Source organism: Biomphalaria glabrata, chromosome 10 (genome assembly GCF_947242115.1).
Source record: "Biomphalaria glabrata chromosome 10, xgBioGlab47.1, whole genome shotgun sequence".
Classification (NCBI taxonomy): domain Eukaryota; kingdom Metazoa; phylum Mollusca; class Gastropoda; family Planorbidae; genus Biomphalaria; species Biomphalaria glabrata.
Window position 1 is genome coordinate 40346770 of NC_074720.1, and position 27734 is coordinate 40374503.

General features: G+C 38.2%; 1 protein-coding gene across 9 annotated transcripts in view; it reads right to left on the reverse strand.

Annotated features, from left to right (window-relative positions):
• LOC106071066 (rho family-interacting cell polarization regulator 1-like) overlaps nucleotides 1-27734 on the reverse strand; it is a 73397-nt gene that overhangs the window by 16082 nt on the left and 29581 nt on the right. For 5 of the 9 annotated variants that reach the window (XM_056045044.1, XM_056045043.1, XM_056045045.1 and 2 more), the window contains 6 exons: nucleotides 12769-13243; nucleotides 5629-5701; nucleotides 4740-4763; nucleotides 2958-3060; nucleotides 2659-2756; nucleotides 2481-2544 (listed from right to left, as the gene is read on the reverse strand). In XM_056045044.1, coding sequence (XP_055901019.1) covers nucleotides 2481-2544; nucleotides 2659-2756; nucleotides 2958-3060; nucleotides 4740-4763; nucleotides 5629-5701; nucleotides 12769-13229 — 823 coding nt within the window. In that variant the 5' untranslated portion in view covers nucleotides 13230-13243. Of the gene's footprint in view, nucleotides 1-2480; nucleotides 2545-2658; nucleotides 2757-2957; nucleotides 3061-4739; nucleotides 4764-5628; nucleotides 5702-12768; nucleotides 13244-14536; nucleotides 14681-19189; nucleotides 19523-25576; nucleotides 26144-27734 lie in introns of those variants that run through there. The other 4 variants (XM_056045038.1, XM_056045046.1, XM_056045047.1 and 1 more) reach the window with 4 other exon arrangements.

The window sequence follows — 27734 nt, forward strand, 5'->3', positions numbered from 1 at the left end:
GTGATTTAAAATAAAATATTCAAATGATAGATAACAATATATATTACTTTTATTTGAAATAATTAAGAAGATATTTCTTTAAGACATTGATATATTTCCTTGAGACATTGATATATTTCTTTGAGACATTGATATATTTCTTTGAGACATTGATATATTTCTTTGAGACATTGATATATTTCTTTGAGACATTGATATATTTCTTTGAGACATTGATATATTTCTGTGAGACATTGATATATTTCTTTGAGACATTGATATATTTCTTTGAGACATTGATATATTTCCTTGAGACATTGATATATTTCTTTGAGACATTGATATATTTCCTTGAGACATTGATATATTTCCTTGAGACATTGATATATTTCTTTGAGACATTGATATATTTCTTTGAGACATTGATATATTTCTTTGAGACATTGATATATTTCTTTGAGACATTGATATTGAGAAATTGATATATTTCTTTGAGACATTGATATATTTCTTTGAGACATTGATATATTTCCTTGAGACATTGATATATTTCCTTGAGACATTGATATATTTCTTTGAGAAATTGGTATATTTCTTTGAGACATTGATATATTTCTTTGAGACATTGATATATTTCTTTGAGACATTGATATATTTCTTTGAGACATTGATATATTTCTTTGAGACATTGATATATTTCTTTGAGACATTGATATATTTCTTTGAGACATTGATATATTTCTTTGAGACATTGATATATTTCTTTGAGACATTGATATATTTCCTTGAGACATTGATATATTTCTTTGAGAAATTGGTATATTTCTTTGAGAAATTGGTATATTTCTTTGAGACATTGATATATTTCTTTGAGACATTGATATATTTCTTTGAGACATTGATATATTTCTGTGAGACATTGATATATTTCTTTGAGACATTGATATATTTCTTTGAGACATTGATATATTTCTTTGAGACACTGATATATTTCCTTGAGACATTGATATATTTCCTTGAGACATTGATATATTTCTTTGAGACATTGATATATTTCCTTGAGACATTGATATATTTCTTTGAGAAATAGATATATTTCTTTGAGACATTGATATATTTCTTTGAGACATTGATATATTTCTTTGAGACATTGATATATTTCCGTGAGACACTGATATATTTCTTTGAGACATTGATATATTTCTTTGAGACATTGATATATTTCTTTGAGACATTGATATATTTCTTTGAGACATTGATATATTTCCGTGAGACACTGATATATTTCTTTGAGACATTGATATATTTCTTTGAGACATTGATATACTTCTTTGAGACATTGATATATTTCTTTGAGACATTGATGTATTTCTTTGAGACATTGATATATTTCTTTGAGACATTGATATATTTCTTTGAGACATTGATATATTTCTTTGAGACATTGATGTATTTCTTTGAGACATTGATATATTTCTTTGAGACATTGATATATTTCTTTGAGACATTGATATATTTCTTTGAGACATTGATATATTTCTTTGAGACATTGATATATTTCTTTGAGACATTGATATATTTCTTTGAGACATTGATATTGAGAAATTGATATATTTCTTTGAGACATTGATATATTTCTTTGAGACATTGATATATTTCTTTGAGACATTGATATATTTCCGTGAGACACTGATATATTTCTTTGAGACATTGATATATTGCTTTGAGACATTGATATATTTCTTTGAGACATTGATATATTTCTTTGAGACATTGATGTATTTCTTTGAGACATTGATATATTTCTTTGAGACACTGATATATTTCTTTGAGACATTGGTATATTTCTTTGAGACATTGATATATTTCTTTGAGACACTGATATATTTCTTTGAGACACTGATATATTTCTTTGAGACATTGATATATTTCTTTGAGACATTGATATATTTCTTTGAGACATTGATATATTTCTTTGAGACATTGATATATTTCTTTGAGACATAGATATTTTTATTTTGGTTACTTCTTGCTTGACATCCCAGTGTGTACAGATGATGGTTAGAACAAAATATTTGTGTATCCTTTCAAATGTGATACTTTTTAAGCAAAGTACGTGGTGACAGGATTAGTTGATTTTATTATTGGTTTGCAAGCCACTTTCTCAAGCTGTGCTAAAATGCCCCTTCCCCAGGTATGGCATAGCGATCTAGTTTAAAATTATTCAGTGTGTTATATCATACATTTTATTCCATGTATTTGTATTGTAAATGTGCACACAGCAGCATTAAAGAAAAAAGCTTAGTAACAAAACTTTGATAGTTTTACTTAGGTGAAGAATTAGCTTTTCAAAAATTTTATATACGTCAGTGATTTATTTAAAAAAAAAAAAAAAAAAAAAAAAAACCATTCTGACAATGATTGGGAGATTTTCACTCAAATGTTTAACCATCACTTTTTAAGCATTACAACATGTTTATGGTGCTAGCTGTTGGCCTTACCTTTCAATCTACAGCTAAATGTTCCCAACATATTCTCTAGCTGAGCTTCTATGGCACACATTGTCTAAAATAGAGAAGAGACAGTTAATGAAGATTTAACAGGAACAGCTGTCTCGGTCTCATCAGACTGTCCATGTAGCTAATATTAGATTGTGAAGTGAGCAGTTAGAGAACTCACCTGAGAACACTCTTTATACCCATACTTCACATTGGCGATAGAATCTTTGCGACTCTGGGAGTTTGTAGCACTGTATGCTCGTGCCATGTTTTTTGCACCTGAAACCAGGAAATTAAATGAAATACTAAATCATTTTTTTTAGTCATGTAAGATCTCATTCCATTCTAAAAGTATTATTAAAAAATCATAATCTATACATATATGAATTTATTAAACATTATGCACAAGTCTGTTTCTGTACAGCAAGTTCTCAAAACCATTCAAACTAGATCAATAATTGTTTGTGGAGGGTCTCCTACCTTCACGTAACTGTTGGTTGAGCATATAACAGTCATGAAGTTCATCTATCTTGGCCAGGTGAAACTCTAATTTCTTTAGGTAACGTTCAGCTGATTTAATTTGCTGGAAAGAAAAGGTTTAATTTTCAAGTAAGCATCGATCACCAAATTAAATTTTTGTTTCCATGAAATATAATTCATAATGTTTTTTTCAATTATCTTGAAATCTGACAAGGGTGACCACTACTTTGATAATATTTTCATTTGCTGTTTAAGGCATTGCTGTTTCATGTATAGAGAAAGTTTAAAACCCTTAATAGTAAATTAAGTATTTATTTCACGCTGAGAGTACATTAATCATGCTTGTGTTGATGGGAATACACCCTAACGGGTGTACAAGGTAAGGTCAGGTATGGGAACCTTTCACTACAGTTGAATGTCCAAGTAAACACAAAGAAATACAAGGATTGACTTGTCCAGACATCTGGAAGGGCAAATATCAATGACATATTTATTACTTAGTAAATACATAGCTGACACCAAATTACGCCTATTGATACAACAAGGATGGCTGTCTGGTCATGCGGTTTGCGAGCTGGACTGTCGTTTGGATTTATCGATGATCCCGGGTTCAAACCCTGCCCGCTCCCATCCCCCATCTTCAACTCTGAAGGAACATCAGAAACATGTAAAACATTTTACAAACCTATTAGTTGATTTTGGTGGCATGTTATTGTATTTTTTTACTGGTATATTATTTCCTTCCAAATATTTCCAAATATACTATCAATATTTCTATTTTAATTGACAAAATAATCTTTGCCTTAATCACTTTGATCAAGTTCTTCAGGGCACTTGAATGCCCGACGTTTCAAAAATAATATGTTATGTTGAATATGTATACATCAACGCCGTAAACAACAGATAAAAGAATAAACTAACATTTAAGGGGTTTACAAACTACAGCTAACAACAAGGTCTACAAGGTATAAAATAGTGTGTGGATCAGACTAGAAATAAATTACTTCTTAATCCTCAACAATGTCCAAAAGGAACTAATCATTCCAAGAGATAGCAAGCAACTTTTATAATAAATCTCACAAAGCTTACAAACAATTAACTAAGAAATTCTTACTGCTCACAGAAACAGTGAGGTCTAATGTAATTCAACAGAGAGAATCAAGAATTTAATAACATTGTATCATGCAACAATGGATTGACAACACATATACATACATATTTAGAATTGGAGTACAGAAAAGAAATACTGAGGAAATTTTGAGATTTCTAGTAAGTACTATAACATTTTTTTTTCTTTAACCATTTCAGTTTCTTTTGTGACTATGAATTAGAATTAATTTGTTACCCCCCTTTGTATACTCCTAAAACAGGCTATGGAACCAAACATTAAAGTGACTGACAAAATAACAACATATCATGGTGAGTGCTGTTCAATATGTATGTACAGAACGTGCTAGTGAGTTCATCGAACTGTGACCAAACGTCATAGAAGGCCTGAACACTGACCTGCGACATCACAACCTGTGGGCAGTTTAGATCAAAAGGTCGTTGCCACTTGAAATGTCTGTAACAAGCTCTTGGTCTAAACTGCACACAGGTTGTGACGTTGCAAAGTCAGTGTTGAGACCTTCTTGAGCTCTAAGAAGTGAGTGAAAAACAAAGAAGACTGTGTGTTAGAGCATGCAGATTAAACTGTTAGCTTCACATTTGTTCAAACACCAGCCCCCCCCCCCCCTCCCGTGTCTCACAACAACATCAAGAAAACACTGAGTGGTCTGTTACCTTATCCGTCTCATGAAGTTTGCCCTAAAAAGTGATTTGAAGACAAGTTGTACACATCAGTGACATTTCAATTGGTTGGGTTTCAATAAGACAAGAAGACAACCATTGACAACCCCTCCTCCCCACTCCCTTTATTTTTTTACCAACTAAATCAAATATTTGATCAGATCATAAAGAAAAACAAGCAAAATATTTTTTTTTTAAGTGAAAGAACTTCAAAATTACTGCCATGTATCTCAATACTGCAAAATGTATCCCCTTTTTCTACATAAGACAAAATTAATTAATTACCACTAATTAATTGACTACTTGATAAGTTTTTTTTTTATTGATTCAAGTGTTATCATCGATAATGAATAATTGTGTAAAGCTTCAACTTTAATTCAATACATTCACACTTACATATGAACATCTATAAAAAAAACAAGCTCTTTTCACTAATTCATTTACACTTAGACCAGAAAAATTATAGATAGACTCAATAACTATAATTGATTTTAAATAAATATTGGCCCTCATAGCAAATGAAAGATGCATCAGCTTCCTGTTTTGTTTTGTTTTTTAATTCCCGCTGTACAATGTCATTCTTCCTGGCAGCTACAAGAGTGCTGGTAGAGCTATGATTTCTAAGTTCACGTCAAGTCAGTATATGAAACAAAGGCCCACCACCTTCAGTTAGAGCTCCAAGTAGAAAGTATTAGGAGAAAGCTTTGTGTCAAAGAAAACTAACAACTATTTACAGAAATAATTTTTTTTTGTATTAAAAGAAAAACTTATTTTAAAAAATAAAACCAGAGAAGAAGTAAAACAAACTAATGTAAAAAAAAAAAAAATCAGAAATTTGGGAGGGCCAAGGAATCATTGGAATCAAATATTTGGGTTGACCAACCTGTGCTGTCGATGTCCCACTTTCACTGGCCATCAGCTGGGCAATGTCATCATGAGTTGCTTGGATGAACTCTCTAAAAACGAAAACAAAAAAAACATTTAAAATATTACTAGCCACAAGTTAGCAGGTACCATTATACAGTTTTAGCTTTGCTACTATATAAAAACAAAACAACTTTGGATAGAATGTATATAGATCAAAATATAGACCTATTTGTGACAAATCTTTTGTTCTACTTCATTCTCACTCTCACTATTGGAAGGCTCAGACAACCTATGTTTATGTCTGAGATGAAATGCACAGAGCTCCCCATGCAGTTTGTCTTTTCTGGGGACATCCTGGAGCCAGTATCTTGATCTGGCCTGGTGATAAAGTCTGCAGGTTTGGAGGACATTATTTATTCCTTTACTTTGGATGATTTTCTTCAACTCTTTTGGATATTTGTCTTACTTGTGTTTAATTTGCCAGCTGGCACGAGCGTTGAGATCTTTCAAGGCCTGAATTTGTTTTATTCATATTTAGTATTTCATATTTAATAACTTTAGGTTTCCCTCCTAAGTGTATTTAAGCCTGAACATTTTTTTAAAAGACAAATAACTGTGTTAATTTGAACTATATTTTTTAAAAGACAAATAACTGTGTTAATTTGAACTATATTTTTTTAAAGACAAATAACTGTGTTAATTTGAATTATATTTTTTTAAAGACAAATAACTTTGTGTTAATTTGAATTATATTTAAAAAAAAAAAAAAAAGACAAATAACTGTATAATAATTTGAATGACACTCGAGAACTTGTTGGGCTATAGGTCAATATAAACATCAAAATAGTATTTTGACATAAGGTGAATCACTGGGGAGGGGGGGGGCGGCACTGAAGCCCTGATTAGTAAAACAAGAAAGTCTACTATGAGCTGTCCACACATTAACCTTCAGGTTTCAATCTTTCTGTTTACACAGCACTCTCAACATGACAGGTTAGGTCTACAGGGGGGTCAAGTCTGTCAAACTGGGACCCAGTACTGGAGAGCAAGACTAAATCTCTCCCAGGTCTTATTATCTATGCCACTAGGGGGACTGTAGATAGGAGCTACACAGTGTTATATTAAAACATTTCTTTGATCTATTGGTTTGAATTATTATTGACCTGATTCTAGCCAGTCCATTGCCAAAAAAAAGATTGAGACAGACTCATTTAACTCTTAAGAGCTATATGTGCACAAAGCAAATAAAAAAAACAACAACATAAAAACAAATGTAAAGGACAGAGTTTCATCAAACTACCAGAATCCCCCAAACCAAGTTCAATTTGGACTCTGCTAAAGGTATTTGTTAAGACAAAAACATTACATAAAAACTGTAAGGGGGGTGTCGGCATCTCAGGTAATTCTAAGTCTAACCAGTACTGTTTAGTTAAAGCGAGTCTATCAAAAGATATAAATAACTGAATTTAGTTATTGCACAAGCTTTGTCTCTTCTTTTGAAGGCTCTATGATCCATTGTCTCCAAAAAGCTACTAGTCCTAGCATTTGTGATTCACTGGTATCTAACCAATGGGACAACGGCTTTGTCTTGGCTTTGTCAGCACAAGACGCCGAAAAATATGCAGGTCGCAACTGGGTTAGCATAGTCATGTGACACACTGCACTCATCTTTAATTTTCAGCCCATTTTTAACCAATGGAAAAAATAGTAGACTAACAAGAAATGTCAACAAGTCACTGAAGCAGAAGTGACCTTGAGAGACTCAGACATTGCAGAAGTTGAAAAACAAAAAAGTATATATGGTATATCAAAGAGGTTAATTCATGATCATACAAGTAAAAAAGTTTGCCTTTCAAAACAGTCTACAGTACACAAGTAGCAAACAAAGGTAGTTTGTCATGAAGTGTCTTTATTGGTCTACTAAACAGATCTTCAGTAACTATGTTAGGTGAGACTATTGTAAAATGTTTGTAAAATGTTTTACATGTTTTGGATGTTCCTTCAGAGTTGAAGATAGTTTACTTCCTAGTCCAAACCTCCCGCAGGACGACGGGGGATGGGAGCGGGCAGAGTTTGAACCCTCGACCGTCGATAAATCCGAACGACAGTCCAGCACGCAAACCGCACGACCAGGCAGCCATCAAAGATTGTAATGAAAATAGCAATATTAATCAGGACATGAACCAGAGATCTTTGGCTCAGTAAATCAGACACCATCATCTCCACATTGCATTACAAAAGGTCCAGAACAATGTCACCTGAGTCTAGAGTGATAGTCTAAGTTTGTCAATGTATGTATAGGTAAAGTTGTCAAGCATCTGATTACCCAACAGCATGACAAGTAGTCTGGTGAAATCATGATTAAGGATTTTATATTGGCAGATATTCCTTCATAACAGACAAGCTTCCTTCAGATCAGCTGGTCAAGCCTTGACCCCACAGTGAACTATTAGGGTTTTGGGTTTTTTGGCACATATTGTGCAGTCAACTATTGGTAGTGGCAACAGAGAAGTTGGTAGTTGAAAACTTTTCTATTGCTATTACAGTCTCTCAAGTCTCTCCAGCCTGGCATAACATATTGCTTTTGTCCAGCCCCATACTTTGTAGTAGAAGTACATTAAACAAACAAAGAAAGTGAACTGTTCTAGGCATGGTGTGTCCTATCAAAGTTTAGACAACAGCTTACACACACAAACCTTAAGGGAGGAAAGAAGAAAGAGGGAGAGAGAGAGAGGGGGAGGGAGAGAGAGAGGGAGGGAGAGAGAGAGGAGGAATGAGAGAGGGAGAGAGAGGGGGAGGGAGAGAGAGGGGGAGGGAGGGGGAGGGATAGAGAGGGGGAGGGGGAGAGGGGAGGAAGAGAGAGGGAGGCAGAGGGAGAGAGAGAGGGGAGAGAGAGAGGGGAGAGAGAGGGGGAGGGAGAGAGAGAGAGAGGGGGAGGGGGAGAGAGGGGAGAGAGGGGAGAGAGAGAGAGGGGGGGGAGAGGGGGAGGGGAGAGAGGGGGAGGGGAGAGAGAGGGAGGAAGAGGGGAGGAAGAGAGAGGGGAGGAAGAGAGAGGGGGAGGGAGAGAGAGGGGAGGAAGGGAGAGATAGGGAGGCGGAGATTGAGAGGGGGAGGGAGAGAGAGGGGAGAGGGAGAGAGAGGGGGAGGGAGAGAGAGAGCGAGAACAAGCGGGGCGAGGGACTAGTGTTACAAAATGTGTCGCACTGTAACGAGAAAATTCCACAAATAGGACCAGGCCATCTGCCCAGTTTAAGCCAACAGTCCATTACGTGCAAGCCTGGGACCCATTTCACAGCCACCACAAACAGACAAACAAGGGAGACCACACTTCTTTTTTTTTTTTTTTTTTGTGTTAGGTTGCAGACATCTGAAAACATTTTTCTCGCCTAACCTATATACACTTGACTCATCTTCAAGAGAGAAGCTCTGACGTGACGCCTGCTCTGACTAACGAAACGTTGACCTCAGGGGCGCTTCAACCTGGCGTGTGTCCACACCTAAATCCCAAACAAGCAAACTATTTTAAGGCGCCCCTATTGCAAAAACATATACATGTATAACTATAAAATTTACAGTGGAAAGATTCACTACCAGTAATTAAGACATCGTATAAAGGATCCAATCGGACCTCCCCCTTCTTAGTTACAGTTCTTCCGGCCTTTCCATTTAATTATATAACCGTCGCTCGCTGACCACACTTTAAGTATGAAAGATCACAAAGCCGAAACAATAAATAGCCAGTTATGAGTTTTCAATAACCTGCACACATGTGTAAAGGGAAATAAATGTCTGTCAGGCAGTTGTGACTTGTTTATCACTTATGAATTATATCCCCTGAATGTATGTTCTATTTATACGACCAACTGCATGTCACAACTACCTGGGCTGTATCGACCGAGAGGACCAAAAAAAATTAGTATCGCAGTTCTAACGACTAGGCAACACACGAGAATCGATACTGGTAGTTATTTTTACCGCTGGAGTTACAATTTTAAAATAACCCCGTTAAAATAATCGATTGCCTACACCGTGTCCATCTAGTCTAGATATAGAGCCGTGCAAACAAACACTATGCAATGTCCAAGTCTAAGGCAATATTGTCTTGTATTTATTATAAGAGACGCTCCAATGGGTCACTCGGGGTTGTTTGACTTTAATTGGTTTTATTTTGATGCTGTCTTGACTGTAGGCTGAAGGATGGAAGGGGGGGGGGGTGTAAAATAATTTCGTGAGTAATGTGAAGTGCACCTGTTGAGTCCACATCCTGTTCAGAGGTCACGGCAGTATTGTGACCTGCGAGAAGTAGGTCACAGTCACAACTGTACGCGCCCAAGCGTGACCAGTCGTCAAAGAAGACCAAAAGCTCGTTGCTACGCCACACGTTGTACGCCGTGGCAACGCGCTATTTGGGCTAAACTGCCCACAGGTTGTAACGTTGCAGGGTCAGTGTTCAGGCCTTCTTTGACGATTGGTCTCGGTTACTCGGTTTAAAATCTAAGTGATATACATTATTCTAGTGACATTTTGTCAAATCCAATCGACTAGACCTGTCTGTCTGAGTGAACTGATATGTACAACACATGTCTGATTCAAACGACACATCGTAAAAATATAAACAAAGGTTAAAAAAAAAAAAAAAAGAGCGACCATTCCTTAATTTTTACGATCTTTCGTTTGCACTAGGCCGGTATGCGCATCCGTTAATTTTCAGCAGAAGTCAAGGAGTGATGTCCCATGGGACGACGGGATGTCGTTGTGTACTTTGCATTTCCGGCGCAAAAAAAAAAAAGACGCCGGTAATGCGATAATCCGTGGGACACGATGACTAGTCCGGCGATACGCAAGTCCCTCAACTTGCCTTGGAATATTTAAGGCTATTTGACTTCGCTATTACATGTGAAACAAACTCTTGTTAATACTCTGGTGGTTTGTAAGACCCTTATATATTTTTGCCCGTTTTATTGTGGTCACAAAATAATGTCGTGGTTCAGTGTGAACGGGTTTGTAAGGAAACAATAAATGGCGTCACCAGAAGATAGAAGTCTACGGTGCAAACGTTTAAACACCGGGGACAGAGAGGGCGGGAGGAGGGGGGTGGGGATAATTTATCATTATCAGAACATGGCCAATTGCATGTTGGGGAACCAATGACATATCAAATACAATACACAACACTGACATTGTGATCGGACACTGGATCACGAGTTCACGGCGAAGAAAAAAAAAGTCCCTCTCCCCATAAACACAGACTGTTACGATAGTGTACAATTACATCCAAGGTGATTCAGTAAGGGGAAGGGGGGTGGGATGCAGAAACCCAGCTTTGATAAAAGTATCGGGTCACCGTTATTCATTAACGATACTGATAAGCGAATGAGTACTCGGAGAAAACTGGAAGAGGGGGACAGGGGTCTGAGGGGGGGGGGGCTGAGAGTAAACTGATGTCAGGGCTGTGAATGTATTGACTCGACACACCTACCAGGAAGAGGTATTTGGGACAAAAGGGCATCAGAACGAGGCTGAGGAAGTGAACCAGATATCTCAGCCCAGAGGTAGAGCTCTTGGACAGTAGGTACAAAAAAATTGACTGCTTGGTGAGATCGATACGACGGACGAGAGGACATGCCGTTATTGGAACTGGTTCTCGTACCACCTTGAGCCAACCAGCCAATAGGCACCTTTCTCTCTCTAACATTCAGGTGTTTCCAGAGGCCCAGGGTTAGTTAATGATTAGTGTCAGTGTTAACCAGTAATGGGACTCTTTGAAGTGTACTTGCACTTAAAAATACTCAAAAAAAAATATTTTTTTTAAAAATATAAATAAAAACAAGAAAATAAAAAAATAAAATTTAATAATAAAAAGAAAACCTTCGATAAAGCGTAGTGTGTATCAACAAGTCTGGATTAGCCATGTCATTAGATTTGTAACAGATCTAGACCAACAACAAGAAATCTGTGCGATTAGAAATATCTTTACCAATTGCTTTTTGTTTAGCGCTTTTTACTTGCTTTCTCCAATACTCAATGGTCCTATCACTTGTCTGGACCAGACGGGAGGGGGGGGGTAGAAGGGGGTATCTGTGTGAATGCTACTGTGAACGTTTTTTAAATGCATTTATCAAAAAAATAAAAGTTGACAGACCTGGACTCAAGCCTCCTAAAGCCAACACGCTTAACACTGTGACAGCGAATCGCTTATGAAAATATAAGATTTATAGTTATCTACTGTAAGCTTCAATTGAAACTTAAAAGCGGCGACTTACAAAGCATATACCACCACATCAGTCAAGCACTATTTCTTTCCCTTGTTCGATGCCTTAGCCTAACAAAATAACCATTTACCAATAGTTAAAAAACTAATGGGCACATTTTGTTTTATATTAATTCTTGTGTACAGTTGTCAGGTAAAGGAAACAATTGTGCCAAATTTCAGTTTAATTCGGGCGTGGGAGAAACAACGTGTACAAACTTTTTAACAGACAGAGTGAGCTGTTTTAAGCTTTGTAGTTTAAAAAAAAAAAAAAAAGTAGGAGGACCTTTGAGATAGAAGAGAGCGAACCAGATTGAGAGAGAGAGAGAGGGGGGGGGAGAGACAGCAGTAGCGGGATGTCATCTCCGCGGACAAATTATCCAAATAATGAAGTTCCTCCTATGAGATGTTTAATAATTGACACATCCAACTTCTGGGTTCCCATGGGAGTGTAATGTATGAATTGCCGCCCATGGTACCATACGGATTTTGTTGTTGTTGTTAGAATAACTGCATACGTTTTAGTATTACAAGCGAAGGAAAGTGTACACGGCGAAATCAGACACTGGAAGAGAAGATTGTCGCACAAGACCTTTGTATTTCATGAAACAAAGTCTAGCACGTCATCAATCAAGGTGTTGTACGTCATCAGACAAAGTGTTGTACGTCATCAGAGAAAGTGTTATACGTCATCAGACAAAGTGTTGTATGTCATCAAATAAGGGGTTGTAGGACACACATTTTGAGAGAAAAGTTCATTATCAGACATTGTAATTAGACGTTCCAGACAAGATGCTTTAAAAAAAAAAGACTATTGGAAGAATCAATTACTATTTATTTTCTTTGTTTGTCTACCCCCCCCCGCACCCCCCCCCCCCCCCGTTCTACATGGAATCTCCCACTTACCCAATGCCTTTCTTGACACTGTCAAACACCAGCATGGCTCTGTTGGGACGCGGAACCTTGGGCACCTTGGGAGACTTCCTGAACGGCTTTGAGCTGATGTGTGACTTGGAGTGCACCCTGGGGCTCCGCTTGACCGTCTCTCCCAGCACTGTGGGCATGGAGGTGCTGGAGTAAGTGGACCCGATGGACACTCCACCGAACGAGTGGCTTCTGGAGACCGGGGCGCCAGCCCGGCCGGGGGTGTCCCTGAGCGACATGATGTTGCTGGTGCTGCTGCTGATGTAGCGGGTGTGCTGGAGGTTCTGGTTCTGGTGGTAGACCACCTTGCCCGGGCTGCTGTTCTTGCTAATGTAGAAGCCGTGCAGAGAGGGAGTGCTGCTGCTGCTGTTCCGGTGGATGAGCTCTGTACTTCCGTAGCGACTGTCAGCCCCGCGCTGCGGGGTGAAGAGAAGTCGCGTCATGGAAGTCGGTTTGTCTGGAAACAAATAAAATAGCGTTAAATTCTACTAGTTAAGATTCTACTAGATAAGATTCAGCAGCTAGATATTGTGTTATAGATCTACATCCCACAATAAAAATGAAATGAAAAATTAAGATGGAAAAAATTCATTTGATGACACTTATGAAGTACATTTTTTAGACCTTGAAATCTATAAGGCAGATAATGTAATCTGTATTGTACAGACTAGCGGTTGGGTGTTTAAAACATTGGATCTACCCAGTTAGAGTACAGACTAGCAGTTGGGTGTTTAAAAAGTTGGATCTACTCAGGTACAGTACAGACTAGCAGTTGGGTGTTTAAAAAGTTGGATCTACTCAGGTACAGTACAGACTAGCAGTTGGGTGTTTAAAAAGTTGGATCTACTCAGGTACAGTACAGACTAGCAGTTGGGTGTTTAAAAAGTTGGATCTACTCAGGTACAGTACAGACTAGCAGTTGGGTGTTTAAAAAGTTGGATCTACTCAGGTACAGTACAGACTAGCAGTTGGGTGTTTAAAAAGTTGTATATACTCAGGTACAGTACAGACTAGCAGTTGGGTGTTTAAAAAGTTGGATCTACTCAGGTACAGTACAGACTAGCAGTTGGGTGTTTAAAAAGTTGGATCTACTCAGGTACAGTACAGACTAGCAGTTGGGTGTTTAAAAAGTTGGATCTACTCAGGTACAGTACAGACTAGCAGTTGGGTGTTTAAAAAGTTGTATATACTCAGGTACAGTACAGACTAGCAGTTGGGTGTTTAAACCATTGGATCTACCCAGGTACAGTACAGACTAGCAGTTGGGTGTTTAAACCATTGGATCTACCCAGGTACAGTATAGACTAGCAGTTGGGTGTTTAAAAAGTTGGATCTACTCAGGTACAGTACAGACTAGCAGTTGGGTGTTTAAAAAGTTGTATCTACTCAGGTACAGTACAGACTGGCAGTTGGATGTTTTAGCGACACAAAATATGAACTTTACTAGATGTGATGTGATTTTAATCAAAATAACAACATATCAAATTGATAGTGCAATAGCGTATCAAATGGACAGTGTATCTAACAGCGTATTAAATGGACAGTGTATCTAACAGCCTATTTAATGGACAGTGTATCTAACAGCGTATCAAATGGACAATTTCTAACAGCGTATCAAATGGACAGTGTACCTAGAAGCGTATCAAATGGACAGTGTATCTAACAGCCTATCAAATGGACAGTTATCAAAATCTAACAGAGTATTTATCAACATACAATAGTAGCGTATCAAACATCGTATCAAACTCACAGTGTATCAAACTAAAAGCCAATCAAACTGACAGTGTCTAGCAGCGTGTCCAGCGGTCAAGCTAATGTCATATCGAACACATAATGTAACAATTTCACAGAAAGGAATCGAAGATGTGGCCACGAGCCAGTGACAAGACAACACACAGTATCGCTGCTCCCGCACGTCTTAACGCGAGGGCGTGGTTCGTCGACAGCCAGGCGACTTCCTTTGTCATATGTCAGAGATATAACATACAACTCAGCTAGATAGATCTACATCCCGCTGGAGGATGAGGAGATTAACACATCACACACACACACACCGGTAGGAATGTGGATCGATACAGCATGACACACTGTGCAATGTTCAATACAACGCAACCCAATTCAGTCTACGTCTAATTGGACGGGAGCTCTTTCAGTTTGGAGAACAATGCTAAATTTTGTTTTTAGATTTAGAGGAGTGCTCTTAAAGTTTAGTCAAACAAATTATGTTAATAAGTTTGTTAGGACATCATTGAAATAAGATGACTAGTTAGAACTACAATGTCGGGTAGATAGAACCACAATGTCGGGTAGATAGAACTACAATGTCGGGTAGATAGAACCACAATGTCGGGTAGATAGAACTACTATATCGGGTAGATAGAAACAGTGCTTTTTTGTGACGGTACGCACCGGTACGGCGTACCGGCACCTTTTTCAATCTGGGGAAAAATTATTACTTTTTTAACGTTTATTCTTAATTTATTAGTAGTTAAAAGTTAGTTTTTACACACACACAAAAGCACTGGATAGAACTACAATGTCAGGTAGATATACTATAATCTGACTTGCTAAATACAACGGTGCCAGGGGCTAAAATATTCCACACACCAGGCGTAACGCAGACCGAATGCCACAGGCTCTATCTTCTCTACACTTTCGTTTACGGTACGGTGCCATAGTGAACCCATTTTACTGTATGTCCACAGCTTTGAATAAACTTCAATATATTGTATCCCCTGATTTGGGATCCTTATTCAAATTACTTTAAGGATTTTTAAAAATTCAACGAGACAGAACAAATAAAGTAAAGTTGTTTTTGTGGCCCACGGTTAACGAGAGTGTCATGTGGCCAGCACAAAGACCAACCGCCCTCACTTTCCCCCCCCCCCCCCCCGACTAATGTCAGATTTCCATTAGAGCTTGGGTGGACCAAAAATCCCGAATTTAAAAACACCAGTTTTCACCTGGATTCGAGCCCGGGACCGTCCGGTCCGGAACCAAGCGCTTTATCACTCAGCAACCGCGTCTCAATGATAGAACAAACTCGTACACAAACTAAACGTTTTAAACATATATATATATAACGTAAAGTGATCCAAAAATATTAAATTACAGAACCATTTTTTTTATATAATCATTAGACTTAACGTCACTAAAGACATCTAGTCATGTGTATAACCTGAAACACTTTGACCATTGCACAACTTTCCATTGGTGACCAAGAAACTGTTTTGGAAGATGATGTTGACCAACAGCTTTACTTTCCCCCCTCCCCAAACTATTTTATAAATGAGTGGACATGATGCCAGTGCATCAAACAGATCTGCTAGACTCAAGTCCGAGAAATTCAAAAATTCAACTTTTGTTCGCTCTTACGGTGTGGAAAATTTCATTAAAACTGGCAGAAAAAGGATTAGTGTGAATTAAGCAGAATGTCGTTAAGTGGGGCGAAGATTAAAAGAAAAAAAAAAGGAATATGAGCTTTGATGAGCAGCCCCTGGAGGCTTCAACGGCCTTTCATTTGTTCATGGATGCGCCTAGTCTCTTAAACCCAAACGGGTTTTGAATAAGGAAACCGTCAACGAACACAAGTTTCAATTGAACGACACATTTGTGAAGAACGAAATCCCTCAACGTATCGTGACCGTAGTTGGCAACTTTGTGTACATTTGTGACGTCTGCAAACAAAGAATTTTTCTAGTTATCTCCCTTGCTCCGTGGGCGCAATACTACATTCAATGATTAGTGCTAAGTAATGAAAGTATCGTTAAGAAAACTCTATCTCTATCACATTAGAAGTACCTCTATCAATCTTGCAGGTGTATACATTTAGTATGCCTGGTCAATTGGCCATGCACAGAAAATAATTGTGTCCATCTCTGTGACCGCCTTGGGATCATGCGCATCATTAATCTGTCGATTGACCCCTAGAGGCAAGAGAGTACACACAGACAGACAATGAGACAGACAGCAAACAAGAAGGGTCAGATCAGTGGCCACAGGTGGTACACGGCGAAACAATAGGCAGGCGCGTTCCAGTCTAAACAACTACACAATCTTAGTGAGATGGAGACACGGATTAGTGCCAGTGTGATCCAACTACACGATCTTAATGAAACAAAGACACAGATTAGTGTCGGTGTGATCCAACACACAATCTTAGTATACCCTGTGTTTCAAACCACGACACTTACTGGTCAAGATGGATTAGGAGAAACTGGTAAATTGACAATGGAGACATTAGTAATGAAAGGAATGCTTTTTTTTTTTTATTTAAGTATCTACTGACACATTTTTTTTAAAAAAATAATCAGTTTTCAATTTGTAAATGGCCATTACATGATGTCAAATTACAATTAGAGAAGTTATGTATGGGATACATGTGGTTAGACCTACTAGATAGCTTTGACAGCAAAATTGCACTGGTAATTGAGAATACTAGATCAAAATAACTTAAAGAAAAGAACTTAAAAAAAAAAACAGCTGTTTATTCATAATGTTAATTCTGCCCTTTTTTCAGAAGTTAAACTCTGCTATAGACTTTTATAGTTATTTTAATATACAACTTTATTACATTATTGACATTATTCTCATATTGTGTGCTGCGGTATCGTTGTTCCTTATTATTATTATTTCTATGACCACTTGCATTATTATTACATTTCTTTAGTTTTTCATCTTGATTGTGTGAAGATTGTTATTTGTAATTGTGACTGTCTTCGTAGCACGTGTGCTTTGTGGCCAAACAAATCAATCGTTCAATTGTCACTGAGCTCAAGTACGAACACCGTCACCTCAAACTTAAATAGGATGAAGAAACTATTTGATTGTAATCTGGGCTTCAGACGGATACATTCTTATTATTTAAAACAAGTGGTTCCCAAACTTTTTCCTCAACGGGAACACGTCGCACATTCTGAGCGGAACACTTTATATTTTTTTTTTTAGAGATTTATATTCACGTGGTGGCCTACTAATTAATTATTCCTGTAGTTCGTAAAACACCTATTCAGCCCTCCAGGAACACTAGGGTCCCGCGGAACACAGTTTGGGAAACACTGATTTAAAACAACGTGTAGAAGATCAAGAAGAGATTGGAAATAGATTAAAAGAGTTTTGACTTTTATAGCAGAACAAAAACATTCCTATTGTCGGGGACAGGTACGCGGACGCAGACATTGACACATTGATTGATCTAGAAATAGGACGTCAAGTGCGAGACATACATTTTGACACGAGGAGTCTCAACCATGCCTGCACCGCACCAGTAGATTAGGTGTTCTGTTTTAATTAGTCAACAATTATTTTTAAATATATTTTTGTTTAAACCCGTGCTGAGGCTTTTTGTTAGTCGCTCATAAAGTGTCTCCCCTCCCCCCCCCCCCCCCGAACTTAATCCTGTCAATCTCTAAACAGCATCTGTATCGTTAGAAACACATTTAAATGTGAAACGAAAAAAACTATTTAAAAAAAACCTACTTGTTGACACTGAGGTCTGGGATGAGGAAACGCACAATCTGCTTCTATCAATACATGTATTACGTAACCCAAGGGGACATTAGACATGTCACATTTCAATCAACACACACACACAATCACAGAGTTGTGTCCTATTTTGTATCCCAATATATGCGCGTGCGTAGTCTCGGGGAGAAGTGGAGGTGGCCTACCGTGGAAAGAAAGGATCAGGGATGAACTACCATGGAGCCTACATGTAGAGCGCGCGCGCGCACACACACACACACATTGACAAGAAGATGCCTGATAGTTCAATAAGTCGCGTGTCTCGGGGTTTTCATACAATCTGCCCCGGCGACTAACTTCCTAGGGCTAGGCATCAAATCATTTCGTACTGGCGACCCTAATCAAGATCTTGGTTTTACAACCCACACGTTTACTATATATATATATATATTATTTCACAAGGGAAAGGTGCGCTATTTCTCTAAATATTTCAAGATTTATTTCCCTTTTCTATAAAAAAAAAAAACAACAAGCTAACAAACAAAATTAATTAATGAACTAGGTCATGTTTTATTGATTGATGTGTTGTCATGATCAACAGATAATTATGCAAAGTTTTAACTTGATCCGAGAATGGGAAGTGGGAGAAATAAGAATCTTAATCTTGGCAGACACACAATAACGGAGCTTTGTAAACATTCCCCAATTTTATTTGAATTTCACTCCCTCCTTTTAGTTTCTCCCTCAGAACAAGAGTCTTGTTCTTTTTGAATTGGTATTCTACAATTCCTATTCCTTATTACTATAACAATTCATTTCAGATTACAACCAAATACATTCACTCCTAATACATATAAGTAGAAGTAAGGTTTATGTCAATAAATGCACCAAGATGCTATATAATATTAGCACGGTACATATAAATGAAAGCCAAACTTACCTACTAGACTATATCGACTATGAATCTATACAATTAAAACTTTTAAAAGTTAATCCAACACAACAAGAATATTTCTGCTGTCAGTCCGATGTCACATCCACAACTAGATCAATACTTCAATACAAACGTCCCTTGAATTATTCAACACTTGCAGCTTTTCTGTTATGCGTCATACAGGTTACTTAATCCACTGTTCGGCTAATCAGCTGGGCTGGGAAGCCCTTATATACACCAGGATTTAACTAGTAAGATATAAATATAGCACGGGCGGTTCATTCACAAAGCATGCCAAGGGCACGGCGACGATTTGGTCTTCTTGTGTTATTGTGTTGTTTCCCGTTCCTTGAACTAATGCGGCGGACTGGGCATGCGCGGCGCGAGCAGCACGAAACTGTCACGCTCGGCTTTTGTAGGTGTGTGGGAACAAGTGTTGCTTTCTTCTTTCAGTTCATTCATTAACATGCAGACAAATCTAAAGACTGGGTAACAACCGTTCGATATCGGCTGCTCTAGTATAAAAGTATTATGTAGGAATGCATTTTGGGGGGCGCATTTTATTATACTGAGGCACCGTTCATATGAAATCGATTACAACGGTGTATCGAAAGCGGCTAATGTCGCCCAGGTAAACTCGAATTGTAGGCGTGTCCATCTGTCATGGAAGACAATCCTTAATCTCTATAGTCATTTTTCTTTTTATCGGATCATGAGATCGGTTGGGGGGGAAAAAAAGTGAACAATAGGAAGGGTAGATTTTTGAAGGCGATAAGAATGTTTAAACAAAGTGTTTACAATCTAACCACGGTGTGTTGGCCATGCTGAAGGAAAGGTGTCGTCTGCTGTGTTTTGAGTTGAACTGGGTCAGCGGCTGATGCACACACACACACACACCCAGCAGGAGACCTACTCGGGTTGATCGGAGACAGTCTCGATACATGATGGAATGCTGGAGGCGAGGCTGAGATGAAGTAAGGCTGACTTCTGACGAGAATCATTGCGTCAGTTTGAGGAAGAAATAAAATAGTTATAGGGGGGCGGCTAAAAGACATAAAAAACTGAACTGCGAGGAGTGTGTAATGTAAATACTTTACTAAGAGGCTCGAGATTATGACCGGCCATTTTAAGCGACATGAATTGAACGTTTCAATGCAAAGCGCCGGGCGCATGACCCAGATTAAACACTGGATAATCACTTAATGGAAATGGAATCTGTGGGTGTATTATACTACATCGAAATTATGTATGTTATAGCATGCATTTAATGCATCGAAAAGTCATTCCCAAGTTTAAAAAAAAGGAATAAATGAATAGATTTATGATCTGGCTCAACAAGTAGATCTTTATAAATGGTTGAGAAGACATTCTGAAATAGAATTTTTTTTTTAATCCATATAACATTTAAAATTAAACAACAGCAAAAACAACAGCAAAAAAAAAAAAAAAAGCATGTCCTGTGTCATTTAATGAAAAATATAAATGTGTTAGACCTCCATATTTAGACCTCTACAATTCAAATATTTCCCCCAAGGATTATTACTTTTGTTTTTATAACGGTGAAGAAGAATAGGCACGTGACATGGTCATACAACTAGTTAGGTCTCATAGATGCATGTACTATACACACATGTTCTCACAGTACGAATACACAAAGAGACAAGAGCTGTTTAGAAATGTCATGTTTTGAGTCGTAGCTGAACAGAAACTTAAAAAAAAAACTTAGTCAAAGGAACGCATATTTCAATGATGTCATAGCTCGCTCAGCGATTTAACCGTGATACACTCGGAAAACTAACGGGCTTTATTTGAGGAACCATTCACTACCCAAACATGACTCGATAGACAGAAGAACCGCAGGGGAGACAACAACAGACACACACACACAATTGTATCCAGTGCGTGTGATATAAATAGTGCACTATAAATAGATTGCAAGCAACAGCCAATCAGCACAGGATTCCAGATGTCGTCATATTTTACAACTCCAAACGACAAGGAGTAAAAGATAATAAAAAAAAAAATCTGCAAGTCTCTGTGGGCGGGGCAAAGACCTTATCGGTGATGTAACATTTAGCCTCGTTATATATATGTCGGAACCTCAAAATACTAAGCCCCCCCCCCTCTCTTTTCTTTTCTCTGGAGAAAAAAAAAACCCAGTGAACTACATTTCAACCCTAGAAATCCGTAGTCTATTAGATGATGACTCATAAGGACATCTTGAAAACATGTTTTCTAACAAATGTCCACGCACTGAAAGGAGATGGCTGTTGTTCCATGGACTGTTTTCAATTCCCAATGTAACGACCAAGATGTGATAGACATTTGTGTGCACATGGCACTGGAAACAAAACTAATTGTAAAATGTTTTCTTTAATGGGCCAAGTGTCTATAAAGTCTGTACATGAGTCTGGTTACATGTGTAGTCTTTAAAAGTGTCTATAACTTTAGTCTCTACCTGGTTACATGTGGTCTTTAAGTGTCTATAACTAAAGTCTCTATAAAACTGGTTACATGTGGTCTTTAAGTGTCTATAACTAAAGTCTCTATAAAACTGGTTACATGTGGTCTTTAAGTGTCTATAACTAAAGTCTCTATAAAACTGGTTACATGTGGTGTTTAAGTGTCTATAACTTAAAGTCTCTATCTGTTTACATGTGGTCTTTAAGTGTCTATAACTAAAGTCTCTATAAAACTGGTTACATGTGGTGTTTAAGTGTCTATAACTTAAAGTCTCTATCTGTTTACATGTGGTCTTTAACAAAATGCTAGTTGTTTGTACAGGTAAAAGTCGCTAAATTAAATATGTGATGCACAAGGCGTAAAGATAACTTAGACCACCCCCCTCCCAGGGCGGACAACGACTTTGTCTGCATGAAATGTGAAGAAAATGTGCAGGTCGCAACTGGGTTTGGGTAGCCATGTGAAACACTGCGCTCATCCATAATCTTCGTAATCGGAGACATTGCCATTACATATGCGATATAAAAAATGTTAAATAATCCACTGGAAAAGATTTTTAAAAAAAGAGTATAAACAAGGATTAAATGTATGAACCGATTCGTGTCTCGCTTTCAAATTATAATTCTACCTTTGAATGGACCATATATTTGAACCATGGATCCTAGAGTTTATAAAGTTGCTCCCCTTGGGTCCACACCAAAATGCTCGTCAAACGTATTTGGACGTAATCTAGATGCAGGGTCTTCTAGTTGAGGGAGTAACTGAGTTGTATATATTGAACTGATGCCACAATGCTAACAGCCGTACAAAGAAAAAAGAGGTGTGTGTGTGGTGGGGGGGGGGGGGAGGTTCTTCTTCTTCTTCGTTCTCATTGTTATGTTGGAGTGTTCATATGACTAGACCAATACATGAGATGAACTGCGCAGTGGTTTCCAAATCAGGGAGCTCTCCATATAGTTTTCTTTCTATTGGGGTGATTTGGGGCCAATGTCTTATACGGGCCTCTTGGTAGAGAGGGCAGTTTTGGAGGACGTGGTCGGCATTCTCTGGTGATACTCCACATGGGCAGATTGCACTGGCTCCAATTTTGAGCTTCCGGTACACGTGTTGTCGCATTCTATTGTGTCCGGTCCTGAGTCGAAAGATTAGACGTTGGTCTTGTCGGGATAGCTTATAGTAAGCGTCATGGGGAAAGGTTGAAAGAGGTGAGCAACACAAGGTCGGGAAGGTTTTCCTCATTTTCTAGATATTCTAATACAGTCACTTTTTGATTCATCCACCTTCATCCACCCAGTGAACAAACAGTTTGAATCACATTTTCTTCTTGTACTATTAGATTCCACCTAACAAGAACAGCTTTCAATCAGAACTAGACAGTTTGTTTTTTGCTTTTAAAAAGCGCAACTTTCCTGCTTAAAGCATTCCCTGACCGCTTTGTCCAATCTCTTTATTGAGTCAGTAGGGGGAGGGGGGTATCTTGGAGAAGGTTTTCGTGACGCCTTCAGGCGCTCAGGATTACAACTCTTCTCGTGTCAGGATTCGAATTCGAGCTCCCTTGTTAGGGTGGCCAAGCCAGAGCCAAGCGTTTTTGGCCTCTCAGCCACAGTTGTAACAGTTTGTTGAACTTAGGTAACAGAACTAAGGTTTGTCTATTTGTATACTATCTGCCAACACGGCGGAGAGCCACAGAAAAAACGCGATGGCTCAACTTTATAACAATAGAAGGACTAACTAGGCAAAGAAATAGACTCCAGAAAGTGAATCTTAATGAGGTAGTTCCGGATCTCTTCTCAGTCACGTGAGTGTGTTGTTTACATTAATGACCTCATTGATTTCATTGTAATCTAAACATGAAAATAGTTTAGATCTAGACATCTTTAAGTCATAAAAAGTATGTTACAATAGTTCACTAATTTTTATGATTATTTAGTAGGTCTACTAGATCTAGGCTAGCACTAAATCTAGATCTACATCTTATCATAGGAAGATATTGCCATTATTGCCATGTATAAGACCACAGTCACGTGACTTTTTATAAAGTAGGTCAGAGCTTCGGAACTACCTCATTGAAGCCTCTAAAAACACGCGGAGGTCAAGAACTACTCGACAATACTTCAAAGGAAAGTGCCGGATGAATGGCTTCCTAACTGGCCGCTTTCACCTCACCGCTTGTGATCGAAAAACATGAATGACAACTAACTGGCCACCGGAGGAAATCGTCCTCAATTCAAGGGCCAACAAGTTTCCAAAAGGCCAAAAAAAATATATTTGCTAAATCAAAGAGGGTTTTGTTGTTTTTGATGTTTTAAGTAAATTGAGTCGAAAATGACACGAGTGATTGCACTTGTTTTTAAAACTAGACATACTGCTTAATGAAATCAAACTGTAAAGTTATTCCACAAACTCTCGCTCCATTTTGTTTCTCCTCTTGAAGGCTTGAGCAACCAAACTTACTTAGCCACGTTGAAAAAAAAAAAAAACATTGTAGATCTGTGAATTTTTTTTTGCGAGGTTGCTCTCGCCATTCCGCCATCTGTGCTAGACTCATTATGTCATTTAATGACGTAGAATGTGATCCGGCATTGATCGACTATGACGTTGTGAGCTATTTATAGAAAGCCCGGCAAACGCAGTACGAACAGAAGTAGGTAAAGTTGAAACTTCTAGATGTTCCGGTGTCACACATGGCGGCTATTGTAAAATGACAGCGTACAGTAGGTTCATAAACAGACGCATTAGTGGCAAGCAGGCGTGGGAATGACGAAGAGGTCACGTGGCTAACTACGCGGAACGGTCACAATGCAGTCAGCCGTAAAGTTCAAAGCGAGGTGAAATAGAAGGCGGTATATAAATATATAGGATTCTTTTGTATTTTCGGGGTGTACCGGCTGACTGACCGGACCGTCATGGCGAGACGTGACGTAATGTCGTACGCTCTACACCTCAACCCATCCCCCCTTTGTGTTCCCTCAACAGGACGAAAATGTCAGGAATTTCAGTTACGTAAAGGATGGAGTGGGGCAGTGGTGGCAAACAAATGGAAATAAAAATGTCAACATGTCAGTAAGTAATGCGGCAGTTAATGTCACGTTGAACTCAACTGAATATTTGGGGCCCTTCTAACTACACACACACACACACAAAAAAAGGGGGGGGGGAGTTGTTGAAAATCAAATAATCAAAAGCTACCAAGTAAAACTGGAGAAAAAACCAAATAATTGACTAGACAAAGACTTGACCCTCGTGCGACTCCGACGCGCATCATCCACGCGCATCATCCAACGCAAGGCTGAATAATTATTTTTTTTTTAAATTTATCTTGGGACCTTAGATAATTATTTGTTTATTTTCTAAGATCATTTTGTGACAACTACAGAAAAGTTAGGGGCTGAAATGTCAACATCTTTGTTCTTCGGCATTCACTCCTCTTATTACTGCGAGTCAGAACATCGAGAAAAAAAATTCGACTGTAGTTCGCTATAAAAGTAGAAATACACCACCATACAGTTTCTACTTCAATATAATAAAAATTAAATACATAAGGTTCTATTATTACAGCCATAGTAATAAATATAGATTATAATAATAATTGTATAATATTAATAATTACTCTTATTATATTAAGAAAAAAAAAAGCATTTTCCAAGGGTCTAAAGTATGAAGATAAGTGCAGTTATTTTACATGGCTAAGCAGACCCAGCTGTTACCTACATATTTTGTCGCATCTCATCCAGACAAAGCCTTTGTAACATATGACCTAAGGCAGCAATGTTTACATATATATTTCAATTTGCATATTTGCATTTCCTATCACTAGTTTCACTTTGGCTCATTGTGAGGCCACCCCACCCCCCAAACACACACACACTCTTCCCTACACACACACATAAACCTACCACACAAACAAATATTGACTTATTCAACACCTACCGATGTATCTGACCTTCCGCCATGTATACAGTACGGGCAGAGTGGGGTAGGAGCGGTACCTGTACACTAGGGGCTGGCTCGACTGCTGTCTCCAGGCATAACCAGGAGGGCGGTAGGTGGCGTGACCATACGGGTGCAGCGGCAGAGGTGGCGGCGCCATTGGAAAAGATCCGCCCAAAGCGTCCACACCGCCGAGGTGACAGGAATAATCAGTTCAGTGAAATGTATCCGCTATGGTGGCTGTGACCTGGTCATTGCGTGTCCACGCATAAGAGATTGGTCATCAAGATACAAGCTTAGTACACCAGTTATAAAAGATGACCAGTTAGCCTGACACTTAATCACGTGGCTCTCAAACCAAAAATAGTGAATTCCGTGAAATCCTAATCCAATGTACAGTGTCACAGGAAATAGTAAACAGCACAATGTACAATTCAAAACAAAGATGAATGATCTTCAAATCCAATTCTAGCTTTATTTAGATGGAAACCTTCTATAGTGGAGATTTTTACGATCGACTAAACAATGTCAAGGACGCTGAATTAATTGCCAACTAAATAATGGTTACAAAGGCAAGAGCTTTAAAAAAAAATGTAATGCTGCATCCCGATTCTCATTGATCTTTTAAAAATATAGCTTAACAACAATGCCTTTATTTTATTACACCGGATACACCATTAAGATTGCCTTTTATGGGCTTTCCGCCATTATGAAAATCTCTACTGATACACTAAACAAACAAGAGTTCGAATCTTTTGTTCTGAGACGAATGAGGAATAAACACGTTATATATAATAGCAGTACTAGGATACAATAGTTACAGTCGAATCAGATGTTTGTATGGTACCCGAGTCGCTGCTAGCCGATGTGGCTACCTCGTTGTAGCTTATCTTCTTCACCTTATTCTCTCAATAACTCGTGTACCTGGTGGCGCGGTGGCTGAGTGGTAAAGCACTTGGCTTCCGAACCAGGGGTCCCGGGTTCGAATTCTGCTGGAGACTAGGGTTTTTACTTTCGGGAACCTTATTGGCGCCTCTGAGTCCGCCCAGCTCTATTAGGTACCTGGCATCAGTTTGGGAAATTAATGGGGGTTGGTCGTTGTGCTGGTCATATGACACCCTCGTTAACCGTGGGCCACAGAAACATGACCTTTACATCATCTGCCCTTTAGCAAGGTCTGAAAGGGGGAACTTTACTTACTTTATAACTTATATACCCCAGTGTACCCTGTAGCTGCTATTATATGGCGTGTCTTCCTAGTGTTGATTAATTAAAACAAGAAAAATAAGTTTTAGGATATAAGCCAATGTTTCAGTTTTGGTTAGGGCCTGCTAGCGATTGCTATATGTGTAGCTTATTTCTGGGTTTTGATACATAGATCTGTGGGTTTTTTTTCCGACGTGTATGCCTCACTAGTCTATTTACACAAATTTAAAAAAAAATACAAGCGACTCCCAAAAATATATCAACTGTTTTTCTCTCTCCCCTTTGTGTTGAAGGAACACACAATTATTCAGTGTCATTAAGACATTAATGTTAAGTCTCGTTTTAAGATAAGTCGTCTCCCCTGAACATGCGCCAGAAAGTGAAGTGTCTTGAGTATCAAAGTGAAAGATCAAAGCCGAATGTCACACAGATCATGTATCAAGAAAATCTTTTAAGGCCCCGCGGTTTCATTGTCGGAGAGATCGATCGCCAGAAAGCTGAAGACCCACGTGGGGTTTATTTGAAAGGCGAGTAGGAGTCATAACACTTAAGTCATTACTAAAGTCGATGGGGGAACCGAGTCAACGTAAACAACAAAAGACTACAAAGTCATGGATTCATTCCTCACTGAGGACATAAACAAATACATTCAGAATAATTATAATCATAATACAACTGCCCTGACAATGAAAAAAAACAAAAGTGTTTCTATTTCCATATATGATTTCACCAAAATCTAACTAGACTCAAGGAGCCCAAGAATCTTCACCTCTTTCAAACTTTTGAGTCCAACACTAGCTAGAAGGATGTACCCTAATCATATTTGTAAGCTGAAATGATAAAGACATTTTGCACATCGCCTGTTTGGGGAAAAAAAAATTGAACAAATTTTTTGTGAAGTATTTTTTGTGACAACAAAGTGTGCTGCCAAAGAGATTTGCGCACAATATTC